At 45.0% G+C, this 13,050-nt stretch overlaps 1 protein-coding gene across 4 annotated transcripts in view; it reads right to left on the reverse strand.

The window, feature by feature from the left end:
- BCL11B (BAF chromatin remodeling complex subunit BCL11B) overlaps positions 1-13,050 on the reverse strand; it is a 91,293-nt gene that overhangs the window by 67,776 nt on the left and 10,467 nt on the right. For 2 of the 4 annotated variants that reach the window (XM_010711897.3, XM_010711899.3), the window contains exon 2: positions 9,725-10,093. In XM_010711897.3, coding sequence (XP_010710199.1) covers positions 9,725-10,093 — 369 coding nt within the window. The remainder of the gene's footprint in view (positions 1-9,724; positions 10,094-13,050) is intronic. The other 2 variants (XM_010711900.3, XM_010711898.3) reach the window with 1 other exon arrangement.

Consider the following 13,050-nt stretch of genomic DNA (forward strand, 5'->3'; position numbering starts at 1 on the left):
AAAAGAAAAAAAAGACTAAAAAAGATTCTTTCTTGCTCAGGAAACTTCCCTTCAGTTTCTAACTCTTTTTATGAGCTAGTAATAGGGCACTCCAGAAAACGGGAAACGGAAGGCGGGTATTGAAAGCAAAAAAATGAGCTAGGAGTTGTTTTAATAAAGAAAATAAAACAAGTAGGTGCTAAATGCAAACCTGGATCTTGCCTGCACGCAAGTACATCAGCCCAAACAGAAGACTTTGGAGCACTCTGCCAATAATTCAAAGAAGACTTTTACAGTTATATTAGCTGGCTACAGGTTTGACTGAAAATAATAAATGTCTTAAAGGAAGAACAGGGCTGTTCAATCCCCATCTGCTGCCTTGTCTTGTTCTCTCATCCCCCACCACTCCGCCTTGTTTAAATGACCGTCACAAAAGCACTGGGTATTAAACAAATGTAGATCCATCGTTTATTCAGCAGCATATCTTTTTTTCCTTTTCTCCTTTTCTCCCTTCAAAAACGAAAATGCAGGAGAACTGACCCTCTCCTCTGCCTCTGCTCATTGCAGCTGCAGTCACCAGTACCTTCCCAACGTAGTGCTTTTCCAGCATGAGTAGACAGGGAGTGGGCTGAGACTGAGTGAGGGGATGGTGTGTGGAGGGGGGAGCTGTCAAAGTGGAAAGAAAGAAGGCAAACATCTATTCAGAGGCCAGACACGCTGAGCAAGGTCAGCTGCAGAGGCACAGCCCCTTGCAGTAGCTCTGCAATTACATCCAAAGTCTGCTTAGCACCAAGAGTCCCGGGATCTGCATGCAGCGGCCGGATCGGAGGATCTAGGGCAGCGGGAAGAAGGTGTATAATGATTTTAATTGCTCTTCCGAGATGCTAAAGAGTAGATGAGATGCTCTTTAGCTAGAGCAGGGGGCTGATGCTCTGTACTGCTTGCAAGAATATGCACAGATAAAATACACTAATGAGAGAGTGGAGAGAGAAACGTGGTAAGTGCTAGCCGTGATCAAAAGGTGAAAAAAAATCGAAATAAAATGCAGCCTAATCAGAGCGTGGAGGACAGGGAAACACAATCTCTCCACCAAAAGTGGCTGTTAAGTTAAATTAGATTAATCACTCCCACCTCCCTTCCTCCCCAAACACCCTTATTTTTAATGAAGGGGCTAACTCCTGTAATGCTGAATGCTGGCCAAGCTGCTGGACATTTAAAGCTATATATGTAACACGCCCACGACACACACACATCTTGTGCTTCCCCTTTCCAAGAAAACTGGGATCTGCTACCTGGTAGGTCTTTTTCCATCAGCATCTTTTTCATGACCCTGCTGAGGGACCTCTGAACAGTGTCCCCCACATCTCACTCCAGAAACAAATGACCAAATGCCAGAACAGAGGAGTGAGAAGGAGCGAGTTTAAGAGCTGTTGGGCTTAGTAGTGGTTTGTGCTGATCACACTTGAATCTTTCTGCAAAGGCATACATGCAAAGAGGAAAAAACAACAACCACTAAGTAACCACTTCACATCTGCCATTAAGATTATTAAACTTCTTACAAGCGGTATTTACCCCACCTTCCCCACTACACACAAACATACACACACCCCCAAGCTCTCCAGTGTGGCAACTGAGAGCCAAGAAAGCTCTCCTCTCCCTGCTGCAGCAACCGCATTTATTCCTGTTAAGGGGTTAACGATTCGTTTCCACTACTTCTCTCGAGAAAACCTACAATGAAAACATTGGCTCACGAAAGTGTTCTCACTGCCAGAATGCCACAGCGCGAGTGAAAAGTCCGTTTTGTTTTCATTACATCTCTGGGATTTCCGGCTTAACTCCTGAGCTTAGACACCAAATCCCTAGATACCCCACCCACCCACTTTTTTAAAAAAACACTTATGTTGCACAGCCCACCAATTACCATTTGGAGGGTGGGAGGGAGTGGGGAGAAGGAGCCATGCTGAAAATGGTGCTCTCGTTGGAGCGAACACGTGCGTCTCCCAAGCTCTCAGAGCTACCCAGTGTCTCCAGGCATGTAGTGTTGTCTGCTGAAAATGCAGTTTTATTTCCATACCTGGCCTCTCTCCTGTATTTCTCACCCCCATCTTACCACTCTGACACAGACCCGGATCTCAGCCCCAAATCTATGTCCTCACAAGCGATGTGACGTGACATAGAAATCCAAGCATTTCTTGTACAAAAGGTATGATTACTTCACAAGGTTGTTGGTTTTTTTTTTTTATTTTTTTTTCCTCCAGTTATGATAGAAAATGTTCCAATCTACAAAAAACACCAGAAAAGTTCAGCCTTTATGTCACAGCCGATTTGGTCACTGTGTGTATAGGCAGCGCAATTCAAACATGGGCTGAGAAAGAAAAACAACTGATGGAAAAGGCACGAAGGGAGGCTACCTCACTCCATAGCAGCAGTTCTGTCCTGCTGAAGCAAAGGAACCATTTCTGTGCCTTTATATATTTATTCACCACAGGAGAGTTCCAGCAACTTTTTGCATCTAGCTTTTCTGTTTTATATTGCTTCCATGCAACCAGCTTTCTCTTCTCTATATTCCAGTGCAAAATTCCCCTGCAAAATCATGCAAAATCCTTTCTTGTAGGCAGTGCTCCTCTGAGCACAGAAGCCTATTATTATTAGTCACATCAAAACAAATGCCAAAACAGTGTATATGATTATTAGGCACTACTTTTACTTTGCTTCTGACAGCTCCTAGCGAAATTGTCAGGAAAAATGACTAATGACTGGCTGACCAGTGCCTTTTCATCACTCACTATTAGTGTTTTCAAAAATCTACCGATCTTTCCATGCTAATAATGATCAAAGAAATACACAGTTTCTGGTCTCCCACACATGGCTTAAGTCATTTCACAAGAGGTCCCAAAGAAAAGCAACAAAACATCTTGCTGGGTGACATTTTGTCTGGACTCTACCTCTGAAAAAGTCCAGAATCAGAAGAGGGAAATGGCAGTGCAAATTTGATGCAAATGAGCAAATTTTGCTCTTACTGAGTTACTCCAGACACATGTCCACTTCAGAACAAATTGACCAAATGACCTTCTTAAAATCTCTCATCAGCCTGCAAAATGGCACTTGTGTTGTAAAGGTTTTGCCTAGCGTTGTCACAATATAGCCTAAGTAAGATGACTGTAAGTGGGAGTGATTAGAAAGAAAAACACCTGCAGTGACCTCCCTTTTTCCAGTCCGGCACCCTGTGCTTGGGGCAGGTCTCTGCCCACACGACTCAGCCGATCTGGTAGTGCACCACTGCTTGCAGGGAAGTTAACCAAGGGGAACCAAGGCAGCACGGGGCCGGTGGGACTCTGTGGGCAGCTGCTCCACTCCTGCACCATTACTCACTCTCCCTGCCCATGGGAGGTCTGCTAACCACGTGCAGAAGGCAGAAAATAACTTTGAAAAACAGGATGGTGAGAGGAACAAAACAAAACAAAAACTGGCAGGGAGAACTGAGGGCAAAATATTCCTCAATGCCTTTTTTTTTTTTTTTTTTAGCTTATTTTTAAAACTCTATGTGATTAATTTCACACTTGGCTATTACAGATTCTGGGAAAGCCTCTGCCAGACTCTGGTGCATGGCGAGTCTGGACCCCGGACAGGACACAACCAGTGGCACCGTGGTGACAAACGTCAGGGAGGGCAGCCAATGGGCCCTGGGCAACAGCAGTGGAGAGGATCAGAAGACAGTGCTGGAGCAGTGCCACATGGGTGCGGTGAAGTTCAAGCAAGGGGAAATAAGTTTCGTAAGAAGCAGGTTTCTCACCTTCGGCTATTCCCCAGATTAACGTGGTGCTCACCGGTGCCTGCGCGGGACACACTGGGCAGCACGAAGCTGCCTTATCCATGATTCAGAGAGGCTGCGATAGGGCAGTGGCTCCCTGTGCAGGACTGCCTGTGAGACAGAGCCTTTATGGGGACACACATGTGACCTTCAGCACCAGCACATCCCCACACAGGCTGATGGGCCACCTTTAGGCATACTTCCCTTTCCCCTTCCTTTCTCCTAGCCCACCAACCCACTGCATACAGGGGAAACACCACAGAGGGGTGCTGAGTGCTCCCCAGGGATCCCCCAGAGGGACCACATCCCTCCTCAGAGGCTCTGCTCCTGCCACAGCCCCACATACAGCCTGTGGCTTGCACAGTCCCCCAGCCCATCTCCTGCTTCAGCACTGGCACCACAGGAAAGCCCTTTGCTGTGCTCTGACTGGCCCCACAGGCAGCCTGAGGGCTTCACACTATCAACATTTCAGCAGCCCCTTGTCATGCTTGAAACACACCCCTGGAAGCAACCCAAGGGGAGGGTGGCCAGAGCCACCAATACTACAACTGGGCAGGGGGCCCCAGAGGAGATCCAGGCTCCCCCAACACGGCCCCCACGCTGCCTCTGGCGCAAGCAGAACTATGGGTGAGATCAGCCGCCTTGTTTTTCTCCCTGTCACCCAAAGCAGAAGCTCAGCCGAGGCCTCTGGGGGCAGGAGGTTTGTTCATTAACCCGCTGCCAGCCCCGTTGTGCCTGACGCCTTCGCACACCCCCTGCCCCGCAGCGTCCCTCGTGCTGCTCAGAGGCACCAATTAGCAAAACACGTTGCTAAACACCTGACAGAGCCACAGAGGAGTAGGAGGAGGAGGCCAGGTAACTCCTCTGCCACCAGGGAATGCCTGGCAGGCGCAAGAGAAGGAACAAGCCTGGAAAAGCCTCACGAAGGGGATTTCAGCTGCAGCCCAGGTTTCTCAGGCTCTGTTACCACACGTTTCTGGTAGCCTCTTCTTCCCTGCATGGCATTTTTCCTAGCCTGGCTTTTCAGGGCACTCCTGCCAGACCCACCAGATTGGAGAGGGGCTGAAAGCAGAACTCAGTGCCACAGCTGCCCTAGGAAGGGCAGTAGGGCATTAAGGATGGCCCCCATGCCCTTCAGTGTCCGGGACACTCTTTCCAACCTGCCCGGTATTGCTGCTGTCAGCTGTGGATTTCTTTTAGTTAGTGGTTTCCTCCCCTCGTGTGCGAAGGCATCATGATGGCTGCCTGAGTCCTATGGCTGATATGGGTGCACGGGTCCATAATGGTACATTGTAAGTGAATGTCTCAGAGTAGACAGCAATAATAATTAGCTGTCATGATTTGAAAAAAGGATAATCCATGCCATTGAGTTAACAATCACTCACACAACACACATGGATTTAACTAATCTTAATTTGGAGAAAAATAACAATTCTAAATATATCAAATAGCCTATTTCATGGCAACCTGCAACGGTGTTTATCTCTGGCTTCCAGCACATGCGAGTTATTTAGTTTCTCTCACTGGCAGTTTTACCATTCAAAAGCCTGAAATGAACATTCATGGAGCAGGGGTTGCAGTTAAATCCTGCCTCTGACAGAGAGCCTTTTTTTCATGATGCACATCTAGTTCAAGTACATAATGTATGGAGACTAGCGTTGGCGGCTGGGACAGGATGAATGAGGAATTCAAATCAACTCCCTTCTCTTTCCTTGCACTGTCTTTGCAGAAATTAACTCTGTCTTAATGAACCTCTGCTGCTGGTGTTGTCATGTGTCTATGAGGGTACACTGCCCAGAGCACAGAAAGGGGAGATACCGTCAGTCACAGCACAGCCACATTTCCAGGTCCCTCTTCAGCAAGAACTGCTCATCTAGTCATGCCTAAAACCTCATAAACATGAAAGCTAGGAAGAGGTACAAAACACAGCAGTGATCAAACTTTTCCAGAATACCTGTTACTGGTGAAGCGAAAGAAGTGGTGGCTGATAACTCCTAGCTAATTCATTGGCCTTGCTTTGTTTTGCTGCGCAACAATCTGATACATCTGCTCGATGCTATCACATCTCCGTATGAGAGGCAGAACTGATCTTCAAACAGGCCAGCCGATTTGAAAAAAAGCCTTTACAGGACAACCTGCTCCTGAGCAAGGCACTTCCTCACAGTGGCAGCTAACATGTTAGCACATACCTTACGGACAGAGGTAACTACATGAAAGCCCCTTGAAAAGCTTGGATTTGCAAGTTACCAGTCCGGGAAAGATTACAGAGTTCATTATCAGAAGGTCTTTAAAAACTGATTGCAGAGATAAAGTTGCCATTATCTCTACTGAAATGTCGGTTAGAGATTTGCATTGCATTGCATGCATGCAAAGTCTTGCACATTCCTGAGCTCTACCTGTCTCCCTGTAAGCAGCAAAAGGTCTGTTATGTGGTTGGGAGGGATTCAGTGACCAGAACGAATGGAGTTACCAAGAAATAAAGAAAGAAAAGAAAAAGAAAAAGGGAAGTGAAGACCTCACAACTAGGGAGCACCCCGCATCAGAATTAATACTCGGTGAGGTGCTGCATCCCAGCACCTTTGTGCCCAGAGGGAAGAAAGGTGCAAGGGGCAGAGCCACGCTCAGCACTTGATGTACCCTGGCTGCGCTCAGCTCTGGGAAGCTGTAACATTTTGCGGCTTAGTCACACAGCAGAAGGCCGCACAAATCATTTCAACTAAATAAGAAGGTCTACAAAAATAACACGAGATCAAGGAGAGGAGCTGAAACCTATTTGAGGGCAGCAGCGGTGGCAGCATATTTCAGGGAGCCGGAGAGGCGAGAGGGTGATTTCTGGTTTCCCTCTTCAAATATAAAGACTCAATTATCTTTGAACAGCTTGCTTTACACATGAATTGACACATTTATTTTACAATAAATAACTGAAAGTTATCTATGTTTCCTTTACTGTTAATCTACACAAAGAAATAATAAACAGAGCTTGTCTACAAAAATGCAACTACTGCAGTCCTCAGAATTCAATTAAGCTAAAATAATTAATGCTTCCACCATATTAAATTACTTTATACATTTGAGCCACTGAAGTTTTTTCATTCTTTAATCTTTTTCGCCTTTTTATTTAATAAAAAAAAAAAAAGTTATTTTCAAAGGGGGGGGGAGGGACTTGTCTAGGAGGGGGAAAAAGAGCATGATTTGCTGTTAAAATGTAATGGTCTCCTTTAGCTGACACAGCATGTAGAGTGTTTTGTGCCTTTGATTAAAATAACATTTTAAATGCTTTGAACAAACATATCTCCCCATACTTCTAAGGGATTATTTTACATATTTCTTGGTGGAATAAAGAAATTCATTCTTCCTGTCGCAGTACAGAAAGGCTAAGAATATCTTTCGTCACATATAAAGTAAAAATACTGTAGGCTGTTGCATTATTACCAAAAAATAAAAAAATAAAGGGAGGGGGTGGCGAGGTGGGAGAAAGCTGCCTTAGAGATTAAGTTTCCCTTTTATGAAATCGTATTTAGTCTCTTTTTTTAACAAATCTAACAACAATGCTCTACAGCCGCTCACTGGGAAATACCTTTAATGTTAAATGCAGATTCTGATTTTCTTGGCTAATGCAGAAAGCCTTTCTATTGAAATATAAATAAGGGGTTTGGTATATCCCACTAAAGCCTTTCCAGTGAATGACTTCTGTGGGTTTTTCATGGCTACCCTCCATGGCTGTAATGTGAGGCTTTTATCCTACTATTGAAAACTATCCGTTGCTATTAAAAAAAAATATGGAAGGACACTGCACCTTTTATCTCAGAGCTGGGCTCCTAATTGAGAAAGCATTATTACTGCACTATTTAGTGGATGCCCCTATCTCCATGCACCGTTGAGAAAATGCCAATCAAATGATAAATTCTTTTATTTTTCTCAATTCAAAATCTTTCCTACGTATTTTCATTTGATATTCAGTTTAGTCTGAAAGAGATTAGGTGCTCCAGATTGGCTTTTAATTTTTATTTTTTTTTAATGACTTTTCCGCATGTGAACAAAACCTTCACCCCTCTCTCCCTGCAGTTTTTCTACATGGCAAAAGTTCTGCTTGTGTTGATGCTGACCCCCAGGAGCTGGGAGAGGACAGCACCCTCTGAGCTGAACATGCCCATTAAAGTACTTTGTTTCAGAATGAACTTGGGCACAGATTGGTAAAAGGTGAGATCTGGAGTGCAGCTATAGTGTAGTTTTCCTAGACCAGCCTTTCTAAGCACTGGGTACATACTGCAAGTGACCGAGCACAACCAGCTTACAGGTATTGGGAGTGCTCAGCACCACTCAGGAGGCCTTCAGCAGGCAGGAGGAGAAGCAGTTCCTGAATACTTCTCCCATCAATTGTGAAGGAAATCTAGCCCTCAGAAAGCTGTTACACCACGAGGGATTCATCTCTGCCAGGAAATGCATTTACAGCTTCTAAAGGATAGGGTAAGAATGAGGTCAGGACTTACGGTAGGGATGCTTTCAGTGCTACAGCAGAGGCTGCCACTGCTCTTGCCCCCTCAAAGCTACCAGCTGCCCTGTATTGAGGTGATGTCTGCACCCTTAAAGATTCCTGGAAGATGAGGTAGTCAATGGATAGGATATGCCCCTTTCTACTAGGCAGATCACCTGGAGGTCTGAGGACTGCAGCAGTTCAAAGCCCACATCCCCATTTACACAATGACCAAACTGTTCAGAGGTGCTGGGGAGGAACTCACACACCTCCAGTGCTAAAAGAGAGAAAGCTGAAGCTTTGATTGTAAAGATAGGAACTTAGTACTACTCTACTGGGAATCTCCTCGTGGGAACGTCTCTACTACAGTCAGGTTTCTGGACTGTCAGATCTAATCCTGTAGGACACTTCCTAGAGAAATTGGGATAGTGGCAGCAAGACAATTTGCCACTGGTCTTCTTCACTGGATGCAGTCAATTTGAACATAAAGGCCAGTTTGAGGGGAGCTCCTGCTGTGTAACACAAAAAACCCACTCTCTAGCAGGGAGCACAGCCCTTCCTTTCACTGTGGCAAACAGCATGTGCTGTGCTGCAAAGAGAAGAAACACCCTGTGCTCCACAAGCTGTCCCGCATCATGCACTCTGCAGCAGCCATTCGTTTCCCAGCAGTTCACCAATGTGGATGCCATCGCTGCCTGTCTAGCACCAAGCCAGGGGGATCCGCTGAGAAAATGCTAACTGCTAAATCCTATCTGAGCACCACGGCTGAGGGGGTTAGGAAAAGGAAATGCCCGCAGTCTGCTCACCTGGGCCAGTGTCTTTCAAAAATCCCATTTGGGGAAGTCTATGCGAACAGAGGTGTCCCACACCCAGTTCCGGCCATTTCAGAGGCCCAAGACAGGCAGCACAGTCAGTAACCCAGATAAGAAAGCTGAAATCCCCCCCTGCAGAAGGAATGAGCAAGGACTTGATGAAACCCTGCTCAACCCTCACAGACAAGTTTTCTTCCCACTAGCACCAGCGGGAAGAGCATTTTCCCATCAACTTCACTATCAGGAATTCACCTTTCCTAGTGGGTCTGCATGTTAGGAAGCACATTTGAACTGGACTGAACTGAGCATCTCACCAAAGTCCCCCTCCCTACACCACTGCTACCTGCTTAAGGACACTCCTGAAATGGCTCCTCCACCCCCAACATTCTCCTTTTCCCTGTGTGTGCAAACCGTCCCTTGGTTCTCTCCAGGGGGATTAAGAGCCCCTGGTGTCAGAGAGCTGACCCTGTGCAAAGATATATACTGCGGGGCAGACAGCCCCTCTGAGCACCCCAGAGCCACAAGGGACCTCTAGGCTGATGGATCCTACAAAGACTTGTGACTGAAGCCTCCATTCCATGGCGCATTCTACAGGGCTTTTGTCAAAGGATTACCTAGGCGGTTGATTGAGTGTAAAACATGCTGTACCTGCAATGTTCTCCTGCTTGGGGCAAATTCCTTTTGTAGGCGTGAGAAGACGGTCTTCTTCATCGGGTGTGACTTGGATCCCGATTTCCACTGGCTCTGACACTTTCCTGAGCTCGGCGCGTGAGGAGGGGGGAGGGCTGCTCTTATCCATGCTCTTTTCATAGCAGACACCACCAGTGCCATTGCACTGTTTTCTCTTGTGCTCTATAAAAACCAAGATGTCTCCCAGCGGGAAGTTCATCTGACACTGTCCACAGGTTAACAAGTCGGGGTCTGTCCCACCTGCAGCGATGCTGATGCCACCCGGCTCTGCTATTGCCAGGCTCTCATCCTCGTCGGCGAGTACCGGTTCCACATGGTCAGCCTCTGCTTTATATGGACAAGGAGAAAGAGGGAGGAAAAGGGCAAGGGAAGAAGAGAAAGAGATTGCTTTGAGTGTTCACAGACTCTGACAGATGCATCGCAAGAGGCCCAGCCACCCCCCACACACACACCCAAAAGAAGCCAAGACTGATTAGATCTTTCTTTCATTTTTCAGCTTTTCCACTCTCCCAGAATGATTTCAATATATTTTGCAACCAAGCCTGCCTGAAACAAAATGGAAAGGCTGACCTGGCATAGCTTTCCTGACAGCTCCTTCCCACTGCTGCCAGCACTGCAAGGAGATCAGCAAAGAGCCATTTTGCAAACATTCGAGCCCTGAGTCACTTTCTGAAACAGTTCCTCTCTTTTTAACCCACCTTCTCATTCCCACTGCATCTCCCAGCCATCTGGCCGAGACCCCATCCAGCAAGTCTTACACACCCAAGCCTCTCCTTTCATTTCAGCGTGGGGGAAAAGCAGGGAGTGAAACACTGGGCAGGCAGGGTCAGGCTCGTGACAGCAGTACCACCACTTTGTCCCATTACAGACATCAGCAATGTGAAATGACTGCCCATTGGCACGGTGGGACAGCAAACTATTTGCTGGAAGGCAAGCAAGATGTATTTTCATGAAAAGTGAAGATGTTTCAAAAGTGTGTACAGTGGGAAAGAGAGTAACATATTGGAACAGTGGCTGAGCCCAAAATCTTCCACTGCCAAATACCTGTGCAGTTGCTATTTATCTTAGTAAATGTTTTTATAGAAATCTTGACCATGGACCTTGTGGACTTCATACCATTACCCTCAAAAGACTCTGAAAGCATTTCTGAATGACCTGAATCTGTTTTTAGGAAATAAGCAATTTCTCACTTCACCATTAATAAAATGCAGCATATTTTAATGGGCATTTTGAAGATAATTCTTACATGGTAAAGTAATTATAGATCACAATCCATTTCTGGGGCAATACTAGTTTTTTGTTTTATTTTCTCTTGTTCTGCTGCGTAACTGCCAAATCATACAAACGTTGGTCTTTACTTGGGCAGAATTTCCACTGACTTTTGCCTAAGGCTGTTTTGCCTCTACGAGGACTATAGGATTTGGGCAGAACAAAACAGAGGAGCTAACAGTATGTAAATCAGCAAGTGAGACCTCTAATCGAATCAGGATTAAAGGAATAGTAGGAGAAATGTTCTTTATTGGCCTGAGTGGCTTGCTTATGGATTTCCTGGGGAAAGCAAGTTACACAAATAGCTCAGAGAAGTGAGACCAAGATAAGCAGATGTCATAATCCAGATCTGGATTCCCTTCCTGGACGAAGACAAAAGGAGTTTTGTCTCGTTCTTCAGCAAATTGGGAAAAAAAAAAGAAGAAAAAAAAAACAAAAAACAAAAACAAGGACCATAGAAAAGAGACAGAAGGTAGAAGGTGAAATGTATTATCTGACAACAAAAATGGTTGAGCCTCAAAAAGGACAGGTTAGTAAAAGAATCATCCCTGTTTTCCTCTTCCAGAATAAATAATTGATTAGTGTATCTACCAGCTGTACTACGAGTTGCATCAGAGCAGCAAAACAGAACTGAGGGAACAGGAGGACTGAGATCCCAGCAAAGGACTCAAGCACACCCCATCCCATGAGCCAACGATGGGCACAGGGAGGCTTTGGCTCCCGGCTCACCCCAAGGTTACCAAAAGCACCATCCTAAAAACCCATAATTACTTTTTTCCTCTTAATCTAAGTTGAAAGGGAGTTTGAAGACAACGTTACATAATTAATTCATCAATTTATGTTATGAAAAGGTGCCTCCTTGCCTCAGTGAAAATGTAACCATAACCCTGTGCCGAACGGGGACTGCCAGGAAGAGAGCGGATGGCTGTGAAAAGTGTGTCACAATGCAAAAGGTAATTATTTAGTGCTGCGGTTCCCTTTAATGATCTAACATTGAGCAATATTGTTTATATTGAAGAGAGCTTGCACCTTTAATTACCAATTACATATACATCATTTTAGAGCCAAAAGAAAAGGACTGTGAAAAGGGTCCTTTAGAAACGTGCATGCTATTTCTAGGAAGAATTCCTATTAAGGGGGAGCAAAGTGTCAAAATATATATAAAAAAAAACACAGAGAGACATACACGTACATACACAGTTGGGAGATGGGTCAAAGAGCTGGAAAAGACAACGGGAAAACAGGAACTGAACCAAAGGTCGTAAGGAAAAAGGTGGCAGAGGGGGAAATGTTTGTTACGAGTTTCATGGAACGTTGCTATAAAGCTTTCAGATTAAAGTCGGTCTCTCAAATTACAAAGGCTGAATTTTGGCATATATATAACAAATAAAAAGAAAAGCATAGGTCTCAACTTTATTATCTTTTTGATGTGAGGATTTTTTTTTTCCCTGTGATTTAAATTGTGCTGTTCAGAAAATGTAGCGAAACTGCTGCATTTGATAAGGGTCCTGACCACGCGGCTCTGCAAACATGAAGGAGGTTTTAGCAGCTAAACTGTTGAGAATTCTTTCCTTTCAGATCCGCAGTTCATTTGAATATTAGTTAAATCCACATATGCCTATTCACTTACACTCTCTCACTCTCTCTTTCCAAGGACTCTGCAGTGGCACTTTTTTAAAATAACATCTGGTATTCCTTCATATTTTGGCAGTCGTCACATTTACCGAAATTCAGCTTTTCGTTTGCTCGGTGAGTGGAGCCCTCATGATCCGTAGTAATTGAGTTTCAAACTACCAAAATTTTATTTGCTTCAACTCTGTGTCTGATTTTAGCTTAACAAATCGTCAAGCAGGAGACTGGCCGTAAACCCAACAATGCAGGAGCTGTATTACAATCCCTTATTCAGAACATGGAAAACAGACATAAAAGAATGAAAAACAAAATACTGAATAGATCTTCAAATGCATTTTATCCATGTCAATTTGCATTTATTTTTTTTTTTTACTCAGAATAAT

Source organism: Meleagris gallopavo, chromosome 5, assembly GCF_000146605.3.
Source record: "Meleagris gallopavo isolate NT-WF06-2002-E0010 breed Aviagen turkey brand Nicholas breeding stock chromosome 5, Turkey_5.1, whole genome shotgun sequence".
NCBI lineage: Eukaryota > Metazoa > Chordata > Aves > Galliformes > Phasianidae > Meleagris > Meleagris gallopavo.